Raw genomic sequence first — 13,810 nt, 5'->3', positions numbered from 1 at the left:
CTTGTTGATTCACACACAGCGTCCCGCTGTGCTCGCTCGGGCAGCAGGGACCAGGACAGCCAGTGAGACCTTCAAACCCGACCGCGAGTTGAACACAGCGCGATAAACTTGGGAGCTACAATATCGTCGAGGCGTGACTGGAGCCGCGTGAGTCGCCCAAGAGCTAGATGAATGTTCCGACAAGTTGGGAACACTTGAGATGCCCAGATAGAGGCGAAACGAGGTACGAATTGAAAGGGGCGTTTCGGGTTACCGCTGTATTGGATAGAAGCGGTAAATTGACGCGTGCAATTGGGACGACTAATTTTAGCGACCAAAAAAGCGAGAAATATGAAAACGTAAACTATTGCGATCAGGATCGCTCAAAGACGATGATGGCTCAACACCAGGTTTGACGTCGTGAATGATGATGTTGGCGATGGAAGCCTGCTCGCGGTGAGATGATGCTTGGTGGGGCGCCCCCGTGCGTAGGCCTTGGTGGGGCTTCGTTGGGGGTGTTGGAGGTTGGCCGCCGGGCTTTGATGCAAGCGGAAGATGGGCAGATCTCCGTTTATGTAGGTAGTTTACTATTGCGGCTTCAATAACATTTGACGTCTTGCGAGGGAAAAGCCGAGTTCAAAATACTATGTAATCTAGAGGTCGGAAATTTGAAATAAAGAATTGTCGGAAGATTTCGAGGTGCCAAATAGTTAGGTGGTTTAACACTTTTTGTCCTTGGGCAGTGAAAGGGCGAGAGAGCCGGAAGCGATCATGCCAGTCAGTGCACCTCGACCAAGGAGGTTGGCCCAACCTATGGGGTCAGGATCCGCCATTCTCGGTATTCTGGTTGTTGGGTACCTATGTACTTCATACATACACCGATTACAAACGCCGGAAGCATGGGTGCCACGAGGCTTCCATGCTGGCTGCGGGCAACATTCGAAGAACTCGCCAACAAGTTCATAGGAGCACATGGGGAACACTATGCTGGCTTATTCAGCTCTCTCAAGCTCATCCCAATAAAGTGATATGAGTCATACGGTGTGCCGCGCCTCTCCGCTCCGCTGCGGGGATACCCGTGGGTTCAATTGTCAGTCTCTCCTCTCAGTGCAAGAAAACATCGATCCTCCTCAACCGCGAATCGTGTGAGTGGCCTGGTAGGCCCGATTGGACAATGCTGTCCAGGCGTGGCGGAGGTACCCTAGCGTGATCCTGGCGCACGCGCAAGACAGAACCACAGAGCACACTCCCCTCACGCAGCATGCGGGGTGCCTGGGCTGGTATTTCTTGACCAAAATGCTTTAAGCCGCTACGGCCGAGGCATCGCCATTCGCCTTGACACTGTACGGCTTCAGGAAATCCGCGTTACTGTCTAGTTCCTCCTTGACCTGCCCGAATGTCAGCACACGTACGCACAAGGTTCAAGCAGTAGAATCGAGAAGAACGCACGATATCAAGCCCACCGACAAGTTCGCCGTCCACCCACAACTGCGGGAAGGTCGGCCAGTCGGCAAACTCTTTCAAACCTTGCCGCACCTCATCGTCGGCCAAGATATTAAAGAAGCCGTACTTGACGGCGTTGTCGCGCAGGATCCCCACCAGTTGCCGCGAAAAGCCGCATTTGGGCTCGCTCGGTGTCCCTTTCATGAAGAGCATGACGGGCGCCGCCTTGACCAGATCACCGAGGCGTCTCCAGAGTTCCTGTTTCTTCTTTTCTGGGTCTTCTTCCGTGTCGACCTCCGCTTCGCCGGGCCCGGGTGCCGCCGCGGCACCATTGTTGGTAGTGGTTGCTGCCCCAGCCTTGCTCGCGTGCTTTTCGATGGCCTCCCGCACTTTGACCGCACTGCTCCCGCTCACCGTCTCGAGCACCTCGCCGTTCCGGATGAGGACGAGGAATGGAACAGCAGTCACGTTGTAGGCTTCGCTAATGTCTGATAATTCCTCGGCGTTGATCTTCACCCATGAAGTCGACCGCGGTTCGGTGGCGGGGTATTCGCTAGCCAGCGTCGAGAGTACGGTCGCCATCTGTGCACATGGCGCCGCCCATGGTGCATGGAACGAGACGATTAGGAGCGTGGATGGCGGCAACGACGATATGTGCTTTTCCCAGGCCTCCACGGTGGTGATCTCCTCGATATTAGACATGGCGAGAGCTTAAATAGTGATAAGCTGACTCAAGTGGGATAACGGAAGCGGCAGCGGCCGGCAGCGAAAGCGTGTCGGGTTTTCGGCTTGAGAGACTTCGTGTGGGCGCTGGTGAAACCCCAAAATCGAGGTGTTGGGTTTTGGTGGGATGCGGTGACTTGTCTCGACCAACTTCTTCTGCCTTTCTTGACAATTTTTGTTCGGGTGTTTAAGCTTCAACGACAACCGCCACTGGCAGGCACCCCGCCGTCTACTTTCTCCCACCCGATTACGGATCCATTCCATCGGGACCCCGCATGCTCCGGGCTCGGGGCCATGATTGGCCGAAGGCCTGTTGCGCCATTCAACGGCCTCATCGACGCAATCCAGCTTTCCTACTAATCAACCGACAACCAGTGTCACAAGCAAATGCAAAAGATATGGGCCCTGCCCAGGGACCGGGGGTGAGGTGGGTGCGCAGTTTGAGACCAGTCCACTGAGAGTCTGGCCGACCTTGTGAATCTTTATACAGTCCTTCGTACTACCTATCTACCTGTATCATCAAATTCGGCTTAGTTTGAGATTGTTTGCCAGGAACTCAGGTCGGGACTTCACATACCGATGACGCTGGCCGTTTCTTCCTCAGCTGCGACATGCCGTGGAAAAGCCCCAGCCGGATTTGACCGGACCAATTATCAACAGCATTTCAGCTGCACAAGAAACGGCAACGGAGGCCCCTTCTCAGCCACTCAACTGGATCGCCCACTTTTTCTTTTTCTTCGCTCACCTCCAATTGTCTCCCCCGACCTGTCCAAAATCAGACCTGTCCGCAGCCAAGATCTTGGCGCCCGACATCATCTCGTTTCCCCGATCTACACCCGCGTACTGCGTATACTAGGACAGTAGTACCCGACATCCATACATACCTACCCTTACTGCACGAATCTATCTTCTCAAGAGCTCTGTGCTTGGCAATGTCGGCCCAAGAGTATTACCAGCAAGGCCCGCCGCAGGGCTACAACAGCCCGCCGCCGCAGGGCTACGGCGCCCCCGCCCCCGGGCCGTATCCGCAGCAGTATCCCCAACATCCTCAACCTGTAAGTGGTTTCTCCCCTTAAACCGAGTTGGCCGCCTGCTGCCCTCAGATCTGCTGATGTCAACTCATTTCGCTAGGCGTATCCCGGACCAGCCGCGGGCCCGCAAGGCTACCATTACCCTCCCCAGGGTCAAATGCAATATCAGGAGCAGCCGCGTAAGCAAAAGAGTGGCGGTGGGGGCTGCCTCAAGGGTTGCTTGGCGGCCTTGTGCTGTTGTTTCGTTTGCGAGGAGGGCTGCGAATGTTGCGCGGAATGTTGCGAGTGCTGTACGGAGTGCTTTTAAGTTGGCAGCGAAGAGGCATCATTGCCAGCAGTAGGTGTTCAATTGGATAATCGGGGTGTGCTCTGCTTGGGTTGTGGATGCGTGAGGGGTCGTTTAAGTTGTGTATCAACCTCTCAACGGTCACGTAACGATGATACGGCATGATGTTTGTTCGGTGTAACCAAGGGGTTTCAGTTAGTCAATTTGGAGTTTAACAATAATACTGCCTACCGGACCTAGTTACATTGTTTCCGTCACCAGGTATCACCGCAGAATGGCCTCAGTGGTGGTTGTTTGATTTCGAAATTGAGATCGTAACTGACCGCTTCCAGGTCGAAAATGAACGAATCCCCGCGTATCCATGCTCCCATGCTGTGAGATGAAAGCGCCCTGGGTGCCAAGCTCTGCCAAGATCCTGGGAGCTCCTCCTGCACAGCCCACAGCCTCTTTGACGTCCGCTGGAAAGCTCCCTCCCCACTCCCGCCCGGTTCAGGTTATCCTCTGTCGTAGAGCGCCCAAGTCCACCACCGATCCCGAATCAACAATCCTGCTTTCTCCATCCTCTCATACTTATCCCTACAGAGAAGCGATCGATCCCGGATCGCGCGTAACAATGGCGTCGCTAAATCTATCGACGAACGGCCCCTCGATCAAGAGTAGCTACCAAGGCGTCATCAATGGCCCCGCCCTCTCCTCGACCTCCCCGACTGCGGCACGGTGGGCACTTTTTACAGTGCAAGCGCCGCTCTTGAATGCCTTCCAGAACACGGGCGCGAAGGAGAGCGTCTTGAAGGTCGAAACCACCGGTGGTGAGTGCCCTGATCCCCCCCCCTCCGAGACCGCCCCACGAAACAACAGGCACTATTTACCTCGTGTGTGTTGGGTTAAGCTAACCCGGCTTCCTGTGCAGACGGCGAGCTCGCCGATCTCGTCGAGGATTTCAGCGAAGGCCGCATCCAGTTCGCCTTCGTCCGAGTCAAAGACCCGAATTCCGGCCTTCCCAAGAATGTGCTGATCGCTTGGTGTGGTGGTGGCGTTCCCGAACGCACCAAGGGGTACTTTACAAGCCATGTTTCCGCCGTCTCCAAAATCCTGCATGGCTACCACGTTCAGATCACAGCGCGCTCTGACGCCGACGTCGTTCCCGAAGACATCGTCCAAAAGGTGGCGGACGCGTCCGGGGCCAAATACTCGGCGGGGACGGCGTCCACACCAGCCCCGGCGGCACCGCCTCCGGTTGCCAAGAAACCCGTCTTCACCCCGACAACATCTGGGTCCGGGGGCTCCTTCAACCCGATCGTCGCTGCTCGTACCCGGAGGCAAGGAAATGCCGACGACGACGGCTGGGGTGCGGACGCACCCCCGGTTACACGCACCCAGGTCGAGAAGGTCGAGTCTGCATACAAGCCAACGAAAGTGGACATCGCCAGCCTGAGGAAGAACAATGACGACTCGCGGTTCAACGGATCCTCAAACCAAGACAACCGGCCGAGTGATGTCGTCGGAGGGGGGTACCAGCCCGTGGGTAAGATTGATATCGCTTCGCTCAGGGCGCAGGCAAAGCAGGATGATCGTCCCACCGTGGTGAAAGGCGCATACGAACCCGTAGGCAAGGTCGATATTGCCGCCATCCGAGCCAAAGCGCAGCGCCCAGCCGAACCGCAAGAAGAGTCGGCACCCGCGCCAAAGAGCCTTGCCGAGAGAAGTGCTGCTTTCACGCCTTCAGAACGTCTTACCGAGCTACCGAAGCCCAAAGTTGCAAAGAAGTTTGGGAGCACCCCCTTTACCGGTACCAAGGCTCCGACTCCTGGGGGCCTGGGTTTCGGTGCGCCGGCGACCCCCGCCCCCCCACCTGTTGGCGCTGCCAGCCGGACGTTTGCCGACCAAGGTGGCAAGACCCCGGCTCAGCTATGGGCTGAGAAGAAGGCGAAACAGGGCGGCGCGGCCACCGGTTCTCCGTCCCCGTCTGTGACATCACCGATCACGGCGCAAAAGAGCGGCAGCGAGTGGAAGAGCGGTTATGCAGGCAAGAGTTGGGCGCCGGTACATACCAGCAACTTTGGTCGAGGCGGCGTGGAGAAGCAAGATACGGCAGAAGGCGAGCAGTTTGAGCAGGAGGCAGAGCAGCAGCCCGCGACGACAGGCGGCAGTATTTCTGCGCTGCGCGACAGGTTCAAGGACGCCGCGCCTATGGGCACCACAGCCAGGTCTGCCCCAGACGCCGTTGCTCACGACGAGGAGGAGTCGGCCCCGCCACCCCCGCCAATGGGTAACCGGCCTCCTCCGGGCGGCTTTGCTCTTCCCGGCCTGCCGTCCCGACCTGCAGCCGATAATCAGGAAGAGGAAGAGCAAGAGCAGCCTCCGCCCTCTGTCCCGTCCCGCAACTACGAGGAGCGCGAGCCGTCGCCTGTGCGGGTCGCGATGCCGGTCCCCCGCAGTGCTGCACCTGACATTGAGCCCGCGGCCGAAAGCCTTCCTCCCCGGCCCGTCCCCGTTCCTCAGGAGGTGCCCAAGGAAGAGCAGCTTCCGGCTGAGCGCGAGACCCACAACCCTCGGGCCGCCGCTGTTGCCGTCGCTGCGGCCGCTGGCGTTGCCGGCGGGGCCATTGCTGGGGGGGCCATCGCCCATGCAGTAGATAGCGGAGCAAGCGCGGAGCCCGAGGCGACGGGCGGCAAGAGGGCCCTGATCCAGTACGATTACGAGAAGGCCGAGGACAATGAGATTGAGCTTCGGGAAGGCGAGTATGTGACCAACATCGAGATGGTCGACGACGATTGGTGGATGGGTACCAACGTCCAGGGCGAGAGTGGTCTGTTCCCCAGCAACTACGTCGAACTGGTTGATGAGGACGAGGGGGCCGCCGCCCCGCCACCGCCGGCGCCCGTGCCGGCGCCCGCCCCGGCAGCGCAACCGGAGGAACCCCAGCCCGCCGCAGCCGGGCCCACGGCGACGGCGCAATTCGATTACGAAGCTGCAGAGGACAACGGTATGTATTTCCTTGGCAACCGAGCCTTGAGTCCCACCGAATATATGACGCTGACATTGTCCATCACAGAGCTGAGCTTCCCTGAAGGGGCCACGATCACAGACCTAGACTTCCCGGATGAGGATTGGTGGTTCGGCCACTATAACGGGGCATCTGGTCTGTTCCCCGCCAACTATGTCCAGATCGACTCCTAGGCTGGATGAGCGTTCTCTGTCATAAGGTTTGGTGTTTGTTATGCAAAGCAAGAGGTAGCCTAGCTTAGACCAGTTTTATTTCGTCAGGTGTCGTAAACAAAAGGCTGGAAAAGACACTGCTTTTCTCTACCGTTCCTCTATCACCCTATCATCGTTTGCAAAGTTAAAGCAGTGCCGCTGTCGGCTGAATAGTTAGCAGTCCCTCTGCTTATTGAATGGGTCATGAGCTCTTGGCAAAACCACGAAGTTGGTACATGAAGAGTGTCAGTAAGGTTGTCGATCTAGTCTGGAGCGTGTAGCATGAGCGATAAATTTGAAGTTTACATTGCCTCAAGTGCTGCTGTCACTCTACACTTTTACTCGTTTGTTGTGAAGGTATGGGAAACGCGCGGCAGCTGGGTACGTAACAAAACTGGGGCTCCTCTTCATCCCCACTTCAACTCATCACGGCCATGTTGAGCGACCCAACCTTCCACCATCCTTCCATATCTAACCATACACCCGCCGCTCTTTCGCTTCTCGCAAATTCTCGAATATTGAAACGGGAGAAAAGGAAGAGAACGACACAACAGTCAACAGGCTACAATGTACTCGCACACCCCGCCTGCGCCGCCGCCCAAACCACCGGGGACTCATGATGTAAGCCGCATGAGCACACCTTCCAGTGGGACAGCACCACCGCCACCACCACCACCACTCCCGGAAGCCGTCACGGCCGGCCTGATCGCCGCCGGCACACCCGCCGGCGCCGAATACTACGACCCGCAGTCCCAGCAGGAGATTGCCGACCCCGGCGACCAATGGCTCCCCAAGTTCCTCGAAGACAAATCGTTCGTAACCCCCCCATCATCACCACAGGCCCCCCATAGCCCATAACATCACATACTAACACCCCCCACCCCCCCCCTTCAGCAAAACCGACCTCACCACCATCCTCAGCACGCCCACCCTCCTCACCGCCCTCACGCACTCCCCCACCACCGCGCACCCCCTCACCCTCACCTCCCACGCCACCCTGACCCACACCCTGACCACCAACACCGCCCTCGCCCAACACCTCCTCGACGCCGAGCAGCACCTGGCGCGCCAGCGCGACGCCGCGCAGGCCCAGCTGCTCGCGACGCACGCGCTGGAGCGCCAGTGGCGCGCGCGCCAGGCCGACATGGATGTGGTGCTGGCGCCGTTTGCGCCGGCGCGGTTGTATCAGCGGTTGAGTGGGGGGGTGGCGGAGCAGGAGGGGGTTTGTGGGGCGGTGGAGGAGAGTTTTTTGGAGGGGGGTGGGGGGAATGGAGGGGATGGGGGTGGTGGGGAGGGGGGGGTGGCGTCGGAGAGGGAGGTGGCGGAGTGGGTGAGGCGGTATAGGGAGGTGAGGAAGTTGTATTATTTGAGGTGGGAGAGGAGGGAGAGGTGGGATGAGGGGAGGGTTGGGGGGTGGAGGTGAGAAGGGGGGTTGGCTGTTTGTTAGGGCAGTGAGGGAGGGTTTGTTTGCGTGGTGGTATCAAGCTGGGTTGTGTGAGAGGGAAGGTGATGGAGTGATATACCTATCATGGAAATGACAATGAATCGGTGGTATGTTGGATGTTGGGGAGTGCAACACCCGGCAAGACAAGTCTTGGGTGCAGGTTTAGACTAGCGGATGTGAATTCTAATAACTCACATCTATTATGTGGTGCCCACCGGTTGTATATCAAAGAGAATTTAGTCAAGGTTGCTCGCCCCCTCCCTCAGTAGAGGGTGCCGCACGCATCTCGGGCTCCATCAATTAGCCCCCATCAAATCTCCAAACCCCCTTCACCACAGCCAGCTCGCGCGGCGCCTTTGTTCTAAGGAATATGTGGGTGGGCCCCAGGCGCCGGTGACAGCCCCCAGTAACCACGGGTATACATTATCCGCATCATCTATAGGATACTAAACGGGCTGCGCTTCATCTCCGGGCTACGCGGGCTCATCGGGAGGGCGAATAAGTCCTCCTCCGTTGCATCATCCCCCCCTCCAACCTTGCCCACCGCGGCGGCTGGTGTTGCCCCGCCCCCTACAATAGCATCTAGCGAAGCGACACCCCCGCCGCTCGAACCTGGGGCTGTGGCCGACGGCGCGACCGACGTGATCAGATGCTGCACTCGTGGCGCCTCGGCGCTCTTCGCCGCTATTGGGGCAGTTAGTGACAGGCTCGCGCCGTCCTCTCCACCTCTCACATGTATCTCACTCCGACACCCCCTGGGACGGTGCAGCGAAAAAAGGAGAGGTAGCACGCAACATACCTTGACTAGCAGCGGCTAGTTCAGCGGGGCTGGTCGCGAGCTTCAGCCCCCTGAGCTTCTCGCCCAGCCTCCCGCCCAACGGACTCCTCGGGCTTGCCGGGCCGGCCGAGCTCTGCGGGATATGGAGCTTTGTCGGCTGGGGCAGCGCCGGGTCGGGGGCAAGGCCGAAGTGGTCGACGATCCACTGCCGCTCCTGCATGGCCATCTCGAGCCCTACGCTCTCGCCGTTGGCTTTCATCTCGGCCGTGATCTCGGCCTGCAGCTCGGCCAGGCGCCGCTTGGCCCATATCGTGTGCAGCACGCCGCGTAGGCTGGCGTCCTGCTTGCTCGTCAGTCCGGCGGGGAAGATGGCGGGCATGGGTGTCGTCCTCAGGAGGTCGTTGGTCCCGTCTTTGGCTCCACGGCTTGCGCCGCGCCGTGTGATGTCGATAAGTGATGGGACGGGAGACCCCGGTGGGAGGAGGAAGTAAACGCGGTGTATGTTCTCGTCGGTTTCGGAGCCGGCATCCCAGACCGGGAGGACTGCCCCCTTGCCTTCCCATGATACCTCCCAGTCGTTCCTCCCGTTCCCTGCCTCGGAAGTGTCCCCATGCCCCGGACCCAAATCGTCCCACTCGACCATGAGGATCTTGGTGCCCTCATTGCGCTTGTCGGTCTCGAACTCAAAACGTGAGCGGGCGATGCTCGAGGATGGTGAGGTTGGTGTTTCGACCACGTCCAGAGGCTCGGACGGCTCAGGCGCAGGAGACTGCTTGCCTGCAATTGCCATGGCTTACCAGGACGAGGGTCAGTAGACCCAAGTGCTGAAGTGACGGCGCCAGGAAAGGGGGGGGACGGGTTGGGTGGCTAGACCTCGTAGGCGGTCCAGCTGTATTCACACTAGGAGATTGGTCGTGTGTGAGTGTATAATAGTGGTGTCGATGTGGCGGCTATGAGTCAGTATCGGAGAATGTGATGTACTTCGCAGTAACTGGGTAGTTTGCCCTCTTGCTACCCTTCCCGTTTGATCTTACTGGGACGTGTGGTGAAACCAGTTTGAAAGCAAGGAAGCCCGAGAGTTTGGTCGGTTGAAACACTACCGAGCGGGCAGAGAGCCAAACTAACTAGCTGGTCGTCGCGCCGAGTGGGAGGAACAAAGCCACCCAGGCATGCAGCCTTGTAGCCAGCCGCAGACAAGGCAATGTTCTGCGAGGGGTGACAGTCGCCGAGGAAGCGGACGCCCGGGTGTAGGCTAATATGAAACACAGGCCTGTCCCGCTGCGAGGGACATTGAGATCCCGGTACTTTGACCGGGGAAAGGACCGGCCCGGGGAGCAACAGTCTGGGAGATAGCAGTCCTTGGATGGGCTTCAAGACGACAATAATTGAGATGGGCGATGTGGAAGCGGGGGAGGCACAAAAGTATTTTCAGAAAGGGAAGAGCCAAACCTTAGGGCTCAAGAGACAATGATCACGTTCTGGAAATTAAGAACGCATCCCATTTACAGGGTTGTTGGGCAATATGAGAGCGAACTTGAAGCAGTGAATAACATAGTAGGGAGTTAGGTAGGTGGTTAGAGAGAGAGAGAGAGCCAAACAACCCCGCGATGATGATCGCACTTCTTCCGGGTTCTTTTTGCTCACAAACAAACCGCGGGGACCCTGGGCGCGGCGACTGCTGGGACTCGCCCGAACGTTGCCATCCGATCCGGGAGGGTGGACCAGCCCGGAAAGCATGCGGTTTGACGCCTGTGACTGGCGCATGGGAGTAACTAAGGGGACAAAGCTTACGACGGGCGGTATGAACAATGCGAGAGGGGAGCAAGGGCACCACCGAGGGCACGCAACGATTGGGAGCCCTCGATTCGGTTCCATGTCTTGGCTGCCGACCTCGCCTGCGCCCCGACTCGATCGGCGACCTGGATGCAACGCAATAACTAGTTAAGTGAGCCTGGCATTTCCAGCCGTGATTAGAGGGCATTATGGTTATTTCGTGGAGGTCCATAGGTAACTAACTACCTGCATGCAGATAGTTAGAATTGGCGAGCGACCGTCCATCGAGACGTTGCACGATTGTAGTGTTGGTGAGTTGGATGTCCGGAGATGGACGTCATGTTATCGCTTTGATCTCAAATTCCTCTCTGCCTTGTGAGTGGGGGAAACGCGACGAGGGGTCCGCATGCACGAACGCCTTCAATGCTGTTGCCAAAAATAGGGTTTTATGAGGTCGAAAGCAGATGCTTGGCACCTGGGCGTTTCGGCATCCATCGGGTTGGATGGCGCAAATTCCAACTCGATATCGATAACGCTGGAATGCCAGTATTGCATTGCACAGCGCGTTTGAGAGTATTTTCTCAGACACAGAGTCTCAACATGCGCCCTGGATTCTGTGCCGGCCTGGTTGTGACTTGACATCCGCTTTCGTCCAATTTTGGCCATTGGTCGTGATTCTCTTGTGGGCGATCATGTCAGCGGCTGTCAGTCGCGCTCTTCTGGGCGGGTTCATTGCTTGCCTGGCCCATCTCCTCATTTCATGAGACTGCCACCCATGGTAACCATCTTAATAAACGATTGACTCTTGCGTAGATCGGGGCTAACCAACGCGAAAAGACTAGGTAATGATTGGGCGGATACAAGCTTGGTTGCTGTAGGTTGTCCTGCGGATAACGGCATATCTTTCGGATGGACCGGTGAAAACACCAAGAACGGCAGCCAGGGTCGCTGGTCGACACATTCTGCGATCAGGCCGCTTCGGATATGCTTGATTCGCTCAGCGTCTCCCCGGGCCCGCCATGCTGATCCTCCCCGGGATCTGCACGGCGATACATCGGCTGGATCGGTGGAGAGAACACGGGAGCGCGGCAAGAATAACTATTGCGGGGGTCCGACCCGAGGAGGGGGGCGGTTTTTGAACAACTCCACGACCGAGAGGCGGCCGAGTCCGTGATTTCGGGGCCCGGCGGGAGTGACTGATCTCCACGGCGTGCCTCACGGACCGGTGGTCGGCCCCGCCCAATCACCAAAATCAGGTCCCCAAAACGGCCTGAAGGGAACAAAGAACGGCCGGAGAAGGGCCGCAAGAAGCCCAATTCCCAGCACGCGGCTAAATTGCACCGAGGAAAACGGTCCCGCCACGAAGGACCCCCTCGAGAGCGGCCCGAGGCACAAGGAAGCTTGTGCCCTCGTGGGCTAGACCATCATCCGTCAGGAGATTCGAGAACTTCGTCCTCGGACCGGAAACATCATCGACATAAATGCTTCTTACATCCCCTGGTAAAATGAGAAGCGCCCAGCGGCGACTTTGTGCGCTATTTTAGAACTGGGCTTCTCGGCGAACAACCCGCCCCTTTAACGATGGAGGGACGGGACTATTTCATGGTCCTGGGTTAATATACCAACTGCCGAGAAGAGCCAGCCCTTCTCCTCACGAGAACGGTCCAGTTTCGGCTCGGTTGCGTATTCTCTCGCTTGATCCCGCCATCCAGAGAGATAACATGACTCGAAGGCACCCGCAGAGCAAGGCGTGAGCATCACCAAGCGCCATGAAACCGAGAGGGAAAGATCGGCGGCCACGAACCAACAAAAATGCTCACCGCGCTGATTGCACCCGCACTGACTGGCTTTTGGAATGTTAGGGGAAGGCCAAAAAAAGACGAGGGCTTTGGAGGGAAATAACTGAGCAGTTTGAGATCTGAATCAAATGGTTGAGCGGTGCTCAGCCTTGCTTTCCAATGTTAGCAAGGCGATAAGAGCGGCCACACCATCATCCGTGCAGCTGAGCCCGACACTCGATAAACTGCGTTTGTCCCTATTCAAAGCTGGTACATACTGGTGTGGTGCGGTGCTGGTGCGGGTGCTGGGTACCTTAGGCATTGGCGGCTCTCTTTACCACTGCTGTGTCACCCCACGGAAGGGACCGCCGTCGTGGTTTGGAAAACGGATCGTTCCCCTGCTGAAGGACGAACGGTGAAATGCACCCAACGCTCGGTGATTTTAACATTCTTCCATTGGCTGCGGCTAAATTACGACGTGCCCATGAAGCTGCAGCCAAGACAACTGGCACGGGGTTGTGCGACTCGGGAACGATCCGGAGTGTTAGGGCGATTCGTTGTTTCTGGTCCCGATAGCGTAGCTCAGCACGGTTTACTTTGACCGAGGAAAGCCCGATCTATCAATCTCCAACAATTCTTTCGTACCCCCGATATGCTCGGCAGCCCGCACTCTCCCCCGGCCGGGAAACAAGCACTGAACAGGCCCGATTGGGACACGCTCAATGAAACGCGAGCAGTCGCTCAGGGTCCTGAGTGACATTCCCCGTCTCGCACATGCGGGAGGGAGCGATAGCAGAGTACCAGGTATCCTCCGCAATTTACCCCACAAACGCTAGGTACTTCGCTCGCAAATCGTGACCCGCCTTTCCGTACTTGCGCCAGGTGTGTGCTCCCATTTCGCCTGGGCTGTGGCCCAGCTCCAGCGTCTCTCCACTATTACGCCGGCCAAACCGCCGTGGCCCATCATGGATGCGCCATCCCGTCAGTCGCCCGTCGAGCCCGTCGCCTTTCAAGTTGCCAGTGGGAGAGAGAAAGTGCCAAACCTTCCATCACCACTCACGTTCCCCCGGCCGGCCCCATTGCGGTCATCCAGCGCGGTTCTAGAGCCGTTTATCACTTTCTCCCGGCGCACCACTGGCTGGATTTGGGGGTCATTTTCAAGGTTTCTCTCGAATTCGGCCCTTGCCGGGCGTGTCCACTCTCGCCTCTCTTCTCCTCGTGTGCTCCCTGTCCGCACCCCCCACCCTTCCAAAACAGGGCCAGCGATCAGTTCTCCGTACGGTCCCGTCCTGGTTTCCTGTCTGTCGTTGCCGACTTCTCGACAGGTCCCTTCTTCCGACATCGTGCATTTCGCAGCATTGATCGATCCCAAAGGCG

At 57.9% G+C, this 13,810-nt stretch overlaps 4 protein-coding genes across 4 annotated transcripts; 2 read left to right on the top strand and 2 right to left on the bottom strand.

The window, feature by feature from the left end:
• Positions 1-1,145: 1,145 nt before the first annotated feature.
• Positions 1,146-2,424, bottom strand: F5144DRAFT_27950 (thioredoxin-like protein). Its single transcript, XM_066783691.1, has 2 exons — positions 1,429-2,424; positions 1,146-1,367 (listed from the first exon to the last, which is right to left on the bottom strand). Exons 1-2 carry the CDS (start codon positions 2,122-2,124, stop codon positions 1,281-1,283), a joined length of 783 nt encoding a protein of 260 aa, XP_066648241.1. The 5' UTR covers positions 2,125-2,424; the 3' UTR covers positions 1,146-1,280.
• Positions 2,425-3,719: 1,295 nt separating this feature from the next.
• On the top strand, positions 3,720-6,978 carry F5144DRAFT_554767 (uncharacterized protein). Its single transcript, XM_066787861.1, has 3 exons — positions 3,720-4,271; positions 4,373-6,448; positions 6,518-6,978. The coding sequence occupies exons 1-3, from the start codon at positions 3,824-3,826 to the stop codon at positions 6,640-6,642; spliced, it is 2,649 nt and encodes an 882-aa protein (XP_066648240.1). The 5' UTR covers positions 3,720-3,823; the 3' UTR covers positions 6,643-6,978.
• A 21-nt stretch (positions 6,979-6,999) lies between these two features.
• F5144DRAFT_636246 (uncharacterized protein) lies at positions 7,000-8,115 on the top strand (the record flags this gene model as incomplete). The annotated part of the gene is made up of 3 exons (XM_066792630.1): positions 7,000-7,472; positions 7,555-7,882; positions 8,113-8,115. The coding sequence occupies exons 1-3, from the start codon at positions 7,228-7,230 to the stop codon at positions 8,113-8,115; spliced, it is 576 nt and encodes a 191-aa protein (XP_066648239.1). The 5' UTR covers positions 7,000-7,227.
• Positions 8,116-8,540: 425 nt separating this feature from the next.
• Positions 8,541-9,672, bottom strand: F5144DRAFT_597437 (uncharacterized protein; the record flags this gene model as incomplete). Its single annotated transcript, XM_066790874.1, has 2 exons — positions 8,541-8,788; positions 8,904-9,672. 2 exons carry the CDS (start codon positions 9,670-9,672, stop codon positions 8,541-8,543), a joined length of 1,017 nt encoding a protein of 338 aa, XP_066648238.1.
• Positions 9,673-13,810: the final 4,138 nt, after the last annotated feature.

This window comes from Chaetomium tenue, assembly GCF_020726465.1.
Source record: "Chaetomium tenue strain MPI-SDFR-AT-0079 chromosome Unknown F5144scaffold_1, whole genome shotgun sequence".
In the NCBI taxonomy this organism is placed as follows: Eukaryota; Fungi; Ascomycota; class Sordariomycetes; order Sordariales; family Chaetomiaceae; genus Chaetomium; species Chaetomium tenue.
This window is presented reverse-complemented; position numbering and strand designations above follow the sequence as displayed.

Excerpts from the sequence above, each read along its gene's own strand:
- F5144DRAFT_27950 (XM_066783691.1), bottom strand. The coding sequence starts at position 2,124 with ATGTCTAATATCGAGGAGATCACCACCGTGGAGGCCTGGGAAAAGCAC. Across the intron at positions 1,368-1,428 it reads TTGTCGGTGGGCTTGATATC|GTCAAGGAGGAACTAGACAG; the intron begins GTGCGTTCTTCT and ends ACATTCGGGCAG.
- F5144DRAFT_554767 (XM_066787861.1), top strand. The coding sequence starts at position 3,824 with ATGCTCCCATGCTGTGAGATGAAAGCGCCCTGGGTGCCAAGCTCTGCC. Across the intron at positions 4,272-4,372 it reads GAAGGTCGAAACCACCGGTG|ACGGCGAGCTCGCCGATCTC; the intron begins GTGAGTGCCCTG and ends CTTCCTGTGCAG. Across the intron at positions 6,449-6,517 it reads CGAAGCTGCAGAGGACAACG|AGCTGAGCTTCCCTGAAGGG; the intron begins GTATGTATTTCC and ends TGTCCATCACAG.